This window comes from Chlorocebus sabaeus, chromosome 21 (genome assembly GCF_047675955.1).
Source record: "Chlorocebus sabaeus isolate Y175 chromosome 21, mChlSab1.0.hap1, whole genome shotgun sequence".
In the NCBI taxonomy this organism is placed as follows: domain Eukaryota; kingdom Metazoa; phylum Chordata; class Mammalia; order Primates; family Cercopithecidae; genus Chlorocebus; species Chlorocebus sabaeus.
In genome coordinates, this window is record NC_132924.1 from 16,742,764 (window position 1) to 16,756,172 (window position 13,409).

Here is a 13,409-nt window from a genome sequence, read left to right on the forward strand (position 1 = left end):
GCAAGAGGCATTTCAGGAAATTCATGAGGTGGGCTTCTTCCTGGGAGGTGTGGCAGAGGGTGCTGCCAGGAATAGAGGGAAACACTTTCTTCCCTTTTCCTTCTACTGCCTAGGGAAGTGTGGGGGTGGAGGGGAGGTGAAGGGACAGATCACGGAGTTGCCAAGAGACCTGGAGACCGACCCATCCGGGCTGCCTTCCGTGGTGCGCTCTCGCCGGCTCCATCCCTGGTTGCCATGGAGACAGGAGGCGGTTGCCACGGAGACCGACGACTGCCAGGACCAGCCAATCACTCCGGAGCTGCAGCTCCAGGGCTCACCTTTTGGATGGAGGCATCGGGCTGGGCGGGGCCCCCTCCCTCCCCAGGCCCGGTACCTTCTGCTTGGTCAGCGCAGCCACCACCGCCCAAAGCGCTCTGAGCATTCCAGGATCCCAACCACCTCCCCAATCTCCCACAACCAGGGTTCTAGGGGCGTCCCCGCCTCTTCCCGGCCACGGGCTAATGCCACCCTGAGACAACCCAGCTTCCAATTGGCCCTGAAACCCTCCCTCGTAAATGCTGTGGAAAGGGCGGGACCGGGCGCAGGCGCCCACCCCCGCTCCCCCTCGAAACCGCGCACAGCGAGAGGGAGGCCAAAGCCGGGTGGGGCGGGGGCGGGGGCGGGGAGGGAGCCCTCCCACCCCCCGCACGCCCTCCGCAGTGCCTGGCGAGCCCGCGCACGCTCACTCGCGGGGACAGGCGGGCGGGGCGGCCTGACGTCACCCACTGCCCCCACTGCCTGGCCAAGGGGCGGTGGCCGCGCAGGCTCGGCGGGGCGGCGGCACCGACTGACGGAGGGTCGGAAGGACTGAGGGACGGGCGGGCGCACGGCCAGGCCATGCCTGGGGAGGCTGCCCGCGCCGAGCTGCTGCTGCCCGAGGCGGACGGACCCGGGCCCCGCACAGGTGAGGCCGTGGCCACTCCGTCCCTGCCTCCAGCGTCTCCCCTCTCCAGCCCGGGTTCTCTTTCCATCGCTCACCTTTCACCCGCTCCCCCATCTCCTCGAGTCCCCTCCCCTTTCCGCGCCCTGTCCTTCCCTCCATCTGAACCCTGCCCCCGCCTCTCCCAGAACTGCGGGGAAGGTGGGGCGCACGACGTGCCCTCCGCGAGCCAGAAAGGACATGGGGGCTTAAGCCCTTGGCCTCCGACCCAGGCTCGCATCCCGCCCGCTGCATCCCGTTGTCTGCACCGAGCTGCCAGCCTGCCGGGGCTGGGCCACTCTGGACAGAGGCAGTGGGTTCTGGAGGCGGGGTGTCCGGCCGATACCCCCAATAAGATCAGGTGACCACCGGGATGGTCCTCAGCTGCACCAGGCCTGTCCTGGGCTGGCGACTGGTCATGGCTCTGGAGGGAGGAGCAGGACTGGCTGGAGCCTGGGAAGCCTGGATGGAGTGCCAGGTTGTGGAAGAAAGGCTAAGTTGGGTCTGGAAAGTGAAGGGCCTTGGGGGAGGTGGCCTGATTAGCAATGGCCCCGGTGTGCAGACCACCTGTCCTTAGGCTGGGTCAACAAATGCTGGTGGAGGCTGATGGGGTCTACCAGGGCCTAGAAAGAGCCCAGCCTGCACAGTCCTGGCGTGGAGGTCAGCCATGTGTGGGTAGGGCCAAGGGCACCTTGCTGTGGACAAAAAGTCACCCAGAGATGGGACCAGTGCTGGGGCCTGGGGCCTGGTTTGGGGTGACATAGGCTGCTGCCTCTGCTCTAGGTGGGAGGCAGGGAGTGCAGGCCCGGACTTCCCAGCCCCAGGGTCTTGTGCTGGCTCTGTTCTGGCTTGCTTGGTGACCTTGAATGAGTTATAAAAACCTTTGGCCTTTGATTTCTGTTCCATCCCAACAGTTCAGCCGTTCCCCTGCCCTGGGGGCCACACCAGGGACCAGAACCAAGAGCCCAGCTTCAGGGCACCCAGTGATGCCCCACCAGCCACGCCCACTCCTAGTGTTGAGTGTCAGGCATGCAGAAACCCAAAGGACCCCTTGTCTCAGGACGCCCTGGCTGTCCCATTACCCCAGCAGCAAAGCCCTCGGGGGACGAGTTTTGGTTGGTGGCTCAGGGCTCAGGACTCTGATGCTGCTGAGGGGAGCTGGAGCAGCCTGGCAAGAGGGCCCCCCTTCTTTAAGCTTCACCTCTAATCCTGGCTCTGCTTTGCAGATGAGAAAACTGAGGTGCAGGAGATGTCCTGGTCACTAGTGAGTTCAGTAGAGCAGGAGCCACTGGGCAGGCATCTGCAGCCTAGAGAGCTGGTCCCTGTGTGCCGCCCCTCCCCCACCCTGGGCAAGACCTGGCCTGGACTCTGAAGGGCCTTCATTGGATGCTTCAAACAGAGGTGCCTTTGGCCTAGGTCCAAGTGAGGGAGTGGACATAATGGAGACATTTAAAATGAGGCTTATGAGCATTTAGAGCACACAGAAAAATGCTTATGAGATTAGGTTGGGTGAAAACAGCTAGACTCAAAACTGAATGTGCAATGTGATCTCACCTGTGATAAAATACAGGCCAGTAAGAGTCCATGAGGCAGAAAACCATAGCGGTGTGGTGTGCCGCAACCTCGGAGGGGTTTTATTCCATCTTCCTGAGTCCCCTTTCCGACCCATGGCTGCTACTTCCTATGTGCATGGACTCCTTTCTCAGCTGGAGGTGTGTTAGCGCATAGACGTTTACTGAGTACCATGGCCTCCTCATACTGAAGCCTGCCCAGGGGGTTGGCGGAGTGTACCATGGGACCCAGAGAAGGCCCACAGGGCAGGGTGGGAACTCCCAGCACCCGGGAAGGAACTGATGGTCACCCATGGGGTGGCTGCCACCAAGGAGAGGACTCGGCCAGAGGCTGCTGTTGGCCCTCTGAAGCTGTCCCGTGCTCTTGCTGGGCTCCACAGTCCCCCGTTCCTGCCCACCACTGCTCTTGTAGCCAGATGCTCCAACAAAGCCTCCGAGGGACACTTCATCTCTGTTCTCCAGAAACTTGGCTGCGTGTGGTGGCCCCTGGCTTCCCCATCTCCCTGGCTGCAGGAGGGGAGCAGGGTCAGAGGGGTCTGGTGAAACCCTGATATGTTGGCCTGAAGTGTAGGTAGCAAGGACAGCAGAGAGAGGAGGCACAGCGAGGCATGAAGCCTGGAACGTTCGAGCTGCGCATGTCGTGCTGGTGCCCCCTGCCTCATGTGGCGCATCTATTGGGAGGTCATGGGACGGGGCTGGCGCTGCCTGGCAGATTCCCACCGCCAGCCCCTCCCGCTGAGCCCAGCTGAACCACACTGATTCTGTGGAATGAAAACTGCAATCCAGTCTCCTCAGAGAGGCTGAAATGCTAGTTCTTTGCTGAGCTGTCCTTGAGGAAAGCCGCTGAGCAGGTCTGTTCATGACTCCCAGCAGCACTTCCCTCAAAACCCCTCTCTAGGAAACGGCTAGTAGCTGCTCTCTGCTGTCAAAACTCTTGGAAGTTCTCCCTCAAACTCAGCACGCGCAGCATCTTCTCTTTTTTCTCCTGCCTTCCTGGGTCTGCCTTCCTCTGGGCCCTATGCAGCGGAAATTCATCTCCCGAGGCCTGGCCCTTGCCTGGGAGATGCATCCAGGGGCACCTCACGATCTTCTCTATCTCCACAGATCTGTCCTGCGATGCAGCTGCTGCCACCACCATCCTGGGAGGGGACCGGCGGGAGCCCTGTGCTCTGACCCCAGGGCCCAGCCACCTGGCCCTCACGTTCCTGCCCAGCAAGCCGGGTGCCCGGCCCCAGCCTGAGGGAGCCAGCTGGGATGCAGGGCCTGGTGGGGCACCCTCAGCCTGGGCAGATCCAGGGGAGGGCGGCCCGAGCCCCATGCTCCTCCCTGAGGGCCTGTCTTCCCAGGCTCTGTCCACCGAGGCTCCTCTCCCAGCCACCCTGGAGCCCCGGATTGTGATGGGAGAGGAGACGTGCCAAGCCCTCCTGTCACCCAGGGCTGCCCGGACAGCGCTCAGGGACCGGGAGGGTGGGCATGCAAGCCCAGACCCACCCCCCGAGTTGTGTTCTCAGGGTGATCTTTCTGTGCCTTCCCCTCCCCCAGACCCTGATTCCTTCTTTACACCTCCCTCCACCCCCACCAAGACCACCTATGCCCTGCTTCCCGGCTGTGGGCCCCTTGGAGATGCGGGGGACTCAGAGGCTGAGCTGTGGGATGAGCTGCTGGACTCGCCCCCGCCCTCCCCCTCGGGTTCCTACATTACGGCCGATGGGGACAGCTGGGCCTCTTCACCCTCCTGTTCCCTCAGCCTGCTGGCTCCAGCTGAAGGGCTGGACTTCCCCTCAGGCTGGGGCCTGTCCCCGCAGGGGTCCATGGCGGATGAACGAGAGCTGCACCCTGCCGGAACCCCAGAGCCCCCCTCCTCTGAGTCCAGCCTCTCTGCAGACAGCAGCTCCTCCTGGGGCCAGGAGAGCCACTTCTTTGACCTGGACTTCCTGGCCAATGACCCGATGATCCCTGCAGCCCTCCTACCCTTCCAGGGCAGCCTCATCTTCCAGGTGGAGGCAGTGGAGGTGACACCGCTATCCCCAGAGGAAGAAGAGGAGGCTGTGGCGGATCCCGACCCAGGTGGGGACCTGGCTGGGGAGGGTGAGGAGGACAGCACGTCCGCCTCCTTCCTGCAGTCGCTGTCTGACCTGTCCATCACGGAGGGCATGGATGAGGCCTTTGCCTTCCGAGACGACACCTCTGCAGCCTCCTCTGATTCGGACTCAGCCTCCTACGCAGAGGCAGATGACGAGAGGCTGTACAGCGGGGAGCCCCATGCCCAGGCCACCCTCCTCCAGGACAGTGTCCAGAAGACAGAGGAGGAGAGCGGAGGTGGGGCCAAGGGGCTGCAGGTTCAGGAAGGGACTATGTCCTGGGCCCTGGAGGCTGCGCCTCAGACCTCAGACAGAGGGGCCCATCTCTCCCAGAGACAGGAATCGATCTCAGAAGTAACAGAAGAGGGCCTTGCTTTAGGCCAGGAGTCCACTGCCACTGTGACCCCTCACACTCTGCAGGTAGCCCCAGGCCTCCAGGTGGAGGCGGCTACCAGGGTGACCCCTCAGGCTGGGGAGGAAAACGCGGACTCCACCACTGGACAAGCATCTGCTGCCATGGCAATGCCTCAGCCCTCCCAGGAGGGCATCAGCGAGATCTTAGGCCAAGAGTCTGTCACTGCAGAAAAACTTCCAGCTCTACAGGAAGAAACAAGCCTCACATTGTGTCCAGACTCTCCTCAGAACTTGAAGGAAGAAGGAGGGCTGGACCTCCCCTCTGGCCCAAAGCCTGTGGCTGCAGCCTCACTTGTACCCCAGCAGGCTGAAGAGGACCCCACCTTACCCCGGGACCCCGCTGTGACACCACCTCTGCCTCTGCAAGACACAGATCTCTCGTCAGCCCCGAAGCCTGTGGCTGCAGCCACGATTGTCCCCAGGCAGGCTGAAGAGGACCTCACCTTACCGCAGGACCCTGCTGTGACACCACCTCTGGCCCTACAAGACACAGATCTCTCGTCAGCCCCGAAACCTGTGGCTGCAGCCTCGCTTGTGCCCCAGCAGGCTGAAGAGGACCCCACCTTACCCCAGGACTCTGCTATGACACCACCTCTGCCTCTGCAAGACACAGGCCCCACCTCAGGTCCGGAGCCTCTGGCTGTGGCCACCCCTCAGACCTTGCAGGCAGAAGCAGGCTGCACCCCAGGGACAGAGCCTGTGGCCACCATGGCTCAGCAGGAAGTAGGTACGGCCTTAGGCCCCAGGCCAGCACCTGAGGAGAAGAATGCAGCCCTCTCTAGAGTCCCGGAGCCTGCAGCCTTGGACCAGGTCCAACAGGATGACCCACAGCCAGCTGCAGAAGCTGGGACACCTTGGGCCACACAGGAAGATGCGGATTTGACTTTGGGCATGGAGGCCCTCTGTCTCCCTGAGCCTGCCTCTGGTGCTGGGGAGGAAGTAGCAGAAGCCGTTTCTAGGCCTGGATGGGAAGCATGTCTGGAAGCCCTAGTGCACACAGGTGATGGGGCTAAGCCTGACTCACCCCAAAAGGAGACCCTGGAGGTTGAGAACCAGCAGGGAGGAGGCCTCAAGCCACCGGCACAGGAACATGGACCCGGGTCAACACTTGGAGGTGCAGGGGAGGTCCCCGAGGCACGTCCTGCTGCCTGCCCTGAGGTCAGCCAGGCCTGGCTCCTGAGCCCAGCCAGGGAAGGAAGAGGCCTGAGTGGCAAGTCCACACTGGAGCCCACGCTTCCCTCAGCTGTGGCCACAGAGGCCAGTCTGGACTCCTGCCCAGAATCTTCAGTAGGGGCTGTGTCCAGGCTGGACAGAGGCTGCCCTGACGCACCTGCCCCCACATCTGCACCAACCTCCCAGCAGCCGGAGCCTGTGCTGGGAAGCTGCCCTGATGCGCCTGCCCCGATGTCCACACCAACGTCCCAGCAGCCGGAGCCTGTGCTGGGAAGCTGCCCTGATGCGCCTGCCCCGATGTCCACACCAACCTCCCAGCAGCCGGAGCCTGTGCTGGGAAGCTGCCCTGATGCGCCTGCCCCGATGTCTACACCAACCTCCCAGCAGCCGGAGCCTGTGCTGGGAAGCTGCCCTGATGCGCCTGCCCCGATGTCTACACCAACCTCCCAGCAGCCGGAGCCTGTGCTGGGAAGCTGCCCTGATGCGCCTGCCCCGATGTCTACACCAACCTCCCAGCAGCCGGAGCCTGTGCTGGGAAGCTGCCCTGATGCGCCTGCCCCGATGTCTACACCAACCTCCCAGCAGCCGGAGCCTGTGCTGGGAAGCTGCCCTGATGCGCCTGCCCCGATGTCTACACCAACCTCCCAGCGGCTGGAGCCTGTGCTGGGTCTGGGCAGTGTTGAGCGACCCCACAAAGCACCCAGTGTCCTTGGCCCCCTCTTGCTGCAGCCCCCAGGAAACCTTGGCAAGGGTCTGCCCAGCGCACCCCCGGACAGGCCCCTGGGCTCTAATCTTTCTGCTCCTGGTACCCTTGCTGGGGCAGCCCTACCCCCACTGGAGCCCCCAGCCCCCTGTCTGTGCCAGGACCTCCAGAAAGACTCCGTGGAAGAAGAGGAGCCCCCAGGCTCTCTGGGCCTCCCACCGCCCCAGGCAGGAGCCCAGCCTGCCGCTGCTGCTGTCTCAGGAACCACACAGCCTCTGGGGACTGGGCCGCGAGTCAGCCTCTTGCCTCACTCCCCGCTCCTCAGCCCCAAGGTGGCCTCCATGGATGCCAAAGACCTGGCCTTGCAGATCTCGCCGCCTTGCCAAGTGCCTCCTCCCTCTGGGCCCCAGAGCCCAGCTGGCCCTCAAGGGCTCTCGGCCCCCGAGCAGCAAGAGGATGAGGACAGCCTGGAGGAAGGTAAGGGGGAGGGTAGGATTGAAGTGCCCTGGGGCTTGGGTCAACTGGACTCTTCCTTAGAGCTGTCCTGGGCTGGAGGGCCCCTGAGGTGGTGGGGTGGGGGGCCCAGACCCCACAGCCACCATGGGGAGCTGGTCCTGCTTCTTCTGGCCCTGATGTGGCAGCAGGGCCAGGGTCCTGAACCCCCTTCCCCACCACCTAGAAGCAAAAGACCATCCTCACACCTCTCCCCTTCCCCAGACTCGCCTCGGGCCCTGGGCTCGGGTCAGCATTCGGATAGCCACGGGGAGTCGTCAGCCGAGCTGGACGAGCAGGACATCTTGGTTCCTCAGACTGCACAGTGTCCAGCCCAGGTGCCCAGTCCAGGGAAGAGGGTGGGCCTCTGGGAGGGCCCCACATCCCACCCATGGATGCTCAGCCCTCACCTTTTCCCAGGCCCCAGCAGGCAGCAGTGAGGAGACCATCGCCAAAGCCAAGCAGAGTCGCAGTGAGAAGAAGGCCCGAAAGGTGGGCTGGTGGCTTCCCCTGGGACCTCAGGCCTGGGACCATCTGTGTGGGGAACATCCTTACCAAGACCCTCACACTCCATGGCTAATGAAATCCCATCCATCAGGGGGCCTTTGGATCCATGCCAGTAACCCACACACCTTCCCCTAAACAGCTGAGGCTGGAATGTCATGAGAGGGCCCTTGTAGACTGAGGCTCATGGGGAGGGACCAACCACCAGCCCAAGGTCTTGGGGAAGTTGACGGTGGAGACTTTGCCTTCCTGGGCACTGTGCTGCTCTCCTCCCCCGACGTGGGTCAACACCAGGTCTGAGCCCCCCTCTGCCCTCTACTCCCAGGCAATGTCAAAGCTGGGCTTGCGGCAGATTCAGGGAGTCACCAGGATCACCATCCAGAAGTCCAAGAACATCCTCTTCGTCATCGCCAAGCCTGATGTCTTCAAGAGCCCAGCCTCAGACACTTATGTGGTCTTTGGCGAGGCCAAGGTCTGGGTGGAGGCTGTGGTGGACTGGGGGGTCCGAGGGACGGGGGACAAGGGGGGTCACAGGCTCTACTGACCCAGCCGTCTTCCGTGTTGCAGATTGAGGACCTGTCCCAGCAAGTGCACAAAGCTGCAGCTGAGAAGTTTAAGGTGCCCTCAGAGCCCTCGGCCTTGGTCCCTGAGTCAGCACCCAGGCCCCGGATGAGGCTGGAGTGCAAGGAAGAGGAAGAGGAGGAGGAGGAAGAGGTGAGGTGCAGGGGCTCCAGGACCTCTTGGGGGTTGTGGGAGGCGCTACACAGGGGCTCTGCCCCAGGGATCTCCAGCAGCTCCAGCCACTTCCCTGCTCTCCCAACCCTAGGTGGACGAGGCGGGGCTGGAACTGCGTGACATTGAGCTGGTGATGGCGCAGGCCAATGTGTCCAGGGCCAAGGCCGTGCGGGCTCTGAGAGACAACCACAGTGACATTGTCAACGCCATCATGGTGAGAACTGGCCCCTTTCCCTGCCCCCAAGCTGTCCCCAAGGGCCTTGAGGGGTCCTGATGTTGGCTCTATTGGGGGATGCTTCCCCCAACATGACTGTCTCTTTCTGCAGGAACTGACCATGTAGCCACTGACCGGAAGCTGGAGCCATCCTACGCCTTCCCTCAGCTCTGCTACTCAATAAATCGGTGTCCCTCCATTGCCCTCTGGTGTCTCCTCGCCCTCTGGAGTCCCATCATCACCATCTGGCATCCCTTCACTTCCCTCTGGTGTCCCTTCACCCTCTGGTGCCCCCTCATCACCCTCTGATGTCCCCTCATCACCCTCTGGTGTCCCCCACTTCCCTCTAGTGTTCCCTCACCACCTTCTGGTGTCCCTTCACTACTCTCTGGTGTCCACTCACCACCCTCTGATGTCCCTTCACTGCCCTCTGGTGTCCCCTCATTCCTCTCTGGTGTCCACTCACCGCCCTCTGGTGTCCCCTCACGGCCCTCTGATGTCCCCTCATTACTCTCTGGTGTCCCCTCACCACCCTCTGATGTCTCCTCATTACTCTTGGTGTCCCCTCATCACCCTCTGGTGTCCCCTCACTGCCCTCTGATGTCCCATTACTCTCTGGTGTCCCCTCATCGCCCTCTGGTGTCCCCTCATCACTCTCTGGTGTCCCCTCATCACTCTCTGGTGTCACCTCATCACCCTCTGGTGTTCCCTCAATACTCTCTGGTGTCTCCTCAATACTCTGTGGTGTTCCTTCCTTGCCCTCTGGTGTCCCCTCATTACTCTCTGGTGTCCATTCACCGCCCTCTGGTGTCCCCTCATCACCTTCTGGTGTCCCCTCACTGCCCTCTGGTGTCCCCTCATTACTCTGTGGTGTCCCCTCATCACTCCCTGGTATCCCCTCATTACTCCCTGGTGTCCCCTCACTGCCCTCTGGTGCCCCTCATTACTCTGATGTCCCCTTATCACCTTCTGGTGTCCCATTCACAGCCCTCTGGTGTCCCCTCATCACCCTCTGATGTCCCATTACTCCCTGGTGTCCCCTCATCACCCTCTGATGTCCCTGGTGTCCCCTCATCACCCTCTGGTGTCTCCTCACCACCTTCTGGTGTCCCCTCACTGCCCTCTGATGTCCCCTCATTACTCTCTGGTGTCCCCTCACTGCCCTCTGATGTCCCATTACTCCCTGGTGTCCCCTCATCGCCCTCTGGTGTCCCCTCAATACTCTCTGGTGTCCCCTCACTCTCTGGTGTCCCCTCATTACTCTGTGGTGTCCCCTCACTGCCCTCTGATGTCCCATCACTCTCTGGTGTCCCCTCATCACTCTCTGGTGTCACCTCACTGCCCTCAGGTGTCCCATTACTCTGTGGTGTCCCCTCACTGCCCTCTGGTGTCCCCTCATCGCCCTCTGGTGTCCCCTCACTGCCCTCTGGTGTCCCCTGCATACTCTCTGGTGTCCCCTCACTGCCCTCTGGTGTCCCCTGCATACTCTCTGGTGTCCCTTCACCACCCTTTGATGTCCCCTCAGTACTCTCTGGTGTCCCCTCATCACCCTCTGATGCCCCCTCACTGCCCTCTGGTGCCCCTCATTACTCTGATGTCCCCTTATCACCTTCTGGTGTCCCGTCACAGCCCTCTGGTGTTCCCTCATCACTCTCTGGTGTCCCTCATCACCCTCTGGTGTCCCTTCATCACTCCCTGATGTCCATTACTCCCTGGTTTCCCCTCACTGCCCTCTGATGTCCCTTCATTACTCTCTGGTGTCCCCTCATTACCCTCTGGTGTCCCTTCATCTGCTCCATGTCCTCTTTCTACTAGCAAAGACCAGTGACTGCAGCATGAGGGTCACATCTGGGATGGACCTTGGAGAGGCAGGCATGTGGTTCCTTTGACACTCCACACAGAAGGCCCACGCAAGGCCATGTTCAACCAGTGGGGTGGACGGGGGACATGACCCTTCTGGCACAGGGTGGGCTCTGGTAGGGGGCAAGAGCCCAGGAGACTGTGTGGTTCATCCTCAGCCTCTCCTGATGCTTCCAGGGAATGTCCATTTTCATAGAAACTTAGAGACAGTGTCAACAGTAAAGAGCCCGCCACCTGCCCTGGCCTGGGGTCCCATGAGTAAGCAGCTCTACAACAGCACAGTACAGTGGGAAAACTCACCCATAAAACGCTGACCAGGGCTGGCCACGGTGGCTTGTGCCTGTAATCCCAACACTTTGGGAGGCAGGTAGATCACAAAGTCAGGAGTTCGAGACCAGCCTGGCCAATATGGTGAAACCCTGTCTCTACTAAAAATATAAAAATTAGCCAGGCGTGGTGGCAGGCACCTGTAGTCCCAGTTACTCAGGAGGCTGAGGCAGGAGAATCTCTTGAACCCAGGAGGTGGAGGTTGCAGTGAGCCAAAACCATGCCACTGCACTCCAGCCTGGGCAACAGAGTGAGACTCCGTCTTGAGAAAAACAAAACAAACAAAAACACTGACCACACCCCTTCCTGTCCAGAAGCTGTGATACCGCAAAAACCCATCCACCTTTTTCAGGAAGGTGCCTGAGATACTCCGGATCCTCTGGCTTGGCCTGGACACAATCAGGGCGTCCATGGAGCCCCAGAGGCTCTCCCTGCTCCCCCGAGCCTGGGCCAGAGAAGCCCTGGGGCCTGACATGCAGCCCCTCTAGCCAGCAAGGCCAGGCCCCCCACCTGGGCAGGAGGGAGATATGACAGCTAATCTCCTTCCCAGATGTCTATCCCCTTGGGGGTCTCAGTAGGGGTGTGGCTGCTCTCCAGTGGAGGGAGAGGCCCAGGACAACCTGACCCAGGTCACCTCTCCTCCCCTTCCCATATCCAAGGAAGGTGTGCAAGGGCCCAAAGGGTATAGGCAAGACCAAGGCCAACAGAGCTCATGGGACAGGGATGGAGACAGGACCACAATGAGGGCACAGGGAGAGTCGGCAGAGTTGCACACTGGCCTCTGAAGACCCAGCCCCCGGGCTCCAAGGTGACCAGATCTCAGATAGCATTTCTGTTCCATGGTGTAGTGCAGGCTGCTTGAGGAAAACACCTGCAGCACAGCTGGGGAGGAGAAGGGGGGAAGGGGGACGGGAGCGGGGGCAGTGTGGGGCACAGCCAGTGACCTTGAAGGATTCAGTGCACAGGGTGTCAAGACCAAGGTGCTCCCAAACACACGCCACATGCTACCCCTGCTGCCCACGAAAGGCCTCAGAACGCTCGCTCCTGCCCCACATCCACGCTGCTCAAGTCCAAATCAAGTCCTTCCTGTGGCACAAAAGCCTGCTGCCTCCTCCACCTCCACCTGAGTCCCAGGTGCCGCAGGGCAGACGGGGACCCAGGGACAGAGACCAGAGCAGACACCCCTCCTGGCACCGATGGCTTTCACCCAACTGGATCAGAAACATGCTTGGCAACCAGAGATTAAATTATTCACATTGCAGTAAACTTTTTTAGGTCTCTGAGAGTTACAATAGGAACATCATGTGCAAAACTGACAGCTGTCCAAGGGCCCAGCCGACAGGACTGGCTCTCCCTGCCAGCTCGACCAGGCCCTCCCCGAGCAGGGACACGCTGCAAGGCTTGGCTGAGCCCTGGTGGACAAGGCAAAGAGCCTTCCACCCCGCACTGGGGCTCGTGTCCCTCAGCAGCTCCCTGCTCCTTCACAGTAGAGGACCTGGGCCACCCAGGGCCACCTGCGCCTGGAGCCTCTCCCTGGCCCCAACCAAGGGCTGACACGCAGGTCTGGGCAGCTCCTTCTGGGAAGGCCTACGATGACTGTGCAGAAGGTGTGGGTGCCCCCCGATCCACTGCCCATCATGCTGAGTCCTGGTCCATGCTGCAGCCCAGCGCCTCAATGTCACTGCTGATGTCTGAGATCATGCGGTCCCACTCATCCCCCTCTGAGGGCGCTGACCGGTCATCAGAGCTGCCCGTGGCCCTGTTCCCGTTGGTGGTGGAACTGGATGTGGTGCTCAGGGCCCGCCGGTGCCTGCCAAAGCTGTCGGTGATGATGCCGCGGCCATCCTTCACGCCAATGGTCTCCAGGAAGTTCTCGAAGTGCTGACTGTCCTTCTCAGGGATGAAGGGCCTCAGACCTGCAGACACACAACACCAAGCATGGCACCTCCAGTTCGGCTCAACCCACTTAGCTCTTCTCTCAGGGCTCAAAGCCCCCTGACAGGGCCACAGCTGCCCCTGGTGCATGGCCTTGGGGACCCTGGTGCCATGCTCACTGCATCTAGCATCCTGGTTGAAATCATGCTTCCTGGGGCCACACAGTTTGGCTAAAACCTCAACTCTGACAGGCACTGCTGCTGGCCCTGACAGCTTACTGCCTCTGCCACAGGCACACTCCATGGCCTACAGGCACCAGCACAGGCCAAGAACCTGTGGTCTCCTCTCATTCTCTAACAGTCCTCACAAAGTCCTCATTTTACAGTGGGGAAAGCTGAGGCCCAGAGCAGTCCTCAAAGCCGCCTGCTGGCACCCAGCAACAAGGGTGCAGTCCTCGGAGGCAGGCCTCATGCCAAAGTGCACTGTTTCCCTGCCATGGCCT

At 61.3% G+C, this 13,409-nt stretch overlaps 3 protein-coding genes across 9 annotated transcripts in view; 2 read left to right on the plus strand and 1 right to left on the minus strand.

Annotated features, from left to right (window-relative positions):
- Nucleotides 1-409: 409 nt before the first annotated feature.
- NACAD (NAC alpha domain containing) lies at nucleotides 410-9,048 on the plus strand. Its single transcript, XM_073008888.1, has 8 exons — nucleotides 410-943; nucleotides 3,634-7,377; nucleotides 7,618-7,730; nucleotides 7,813-7,884; nucleotides 8,222-8,368; nucleotides 8,464-8,610; nucleotides 8,723-8,845; nucleotides 8,958-9,048. Exons 1-8 carry the CDS (start codon nucleotides 877-879, stop codon nucleotides 8,970-8,972), a joined length of 4,428 nt encoding a protein of 1,475 aa, XP_072864989.1. The 5' UTR covers nucleotides 410-876; the 3' UTR covers nucleotides 8,973-9,048.
- Nucleotides 9,049-9,445: 397 nt separating this feature from the next.
- Nucleotides 9,446-11,361, plus strand: LOC103226121 (uncharacterized). The gene has a single exon (XM_037988320.2). It carries the CDS (start codon nucleotides 9,446-9,448, stop codon nucleotides 10,580-10,582), a length of 1,137 nt encoding a protein of 378 aa, XP_037844248.1. The 3' UTR covers nucleotides 10,583-11,361.
- A 913-nt stretch (nucleotides 11,362-12,274) lies between these two features.
- The window catches only part of CCM2 (CCM2 scaffold protein), a 73,570-nt gene continuing 72,435 nt past the window's right edge, over nucleotides 12,275-13,409 (minus strand). For all 7 annotated transcript variants that reach the window (XM_007981408.3, XM_007981409.3, XM_007981405.3 and 4 more), the window contains one exon: nucleotides 12,275-12,948. In XM_007981408.3, coding sequence (XP_007979599.1) covers nucleotides 12,668-12,948 — 281 coding nt within the window. In that variant the 3' untranslated portion in view covers nucleotides 12,275-12,667. The remainder of the gene's footprint in view (nucleotides 12,949-13,409) is intronic.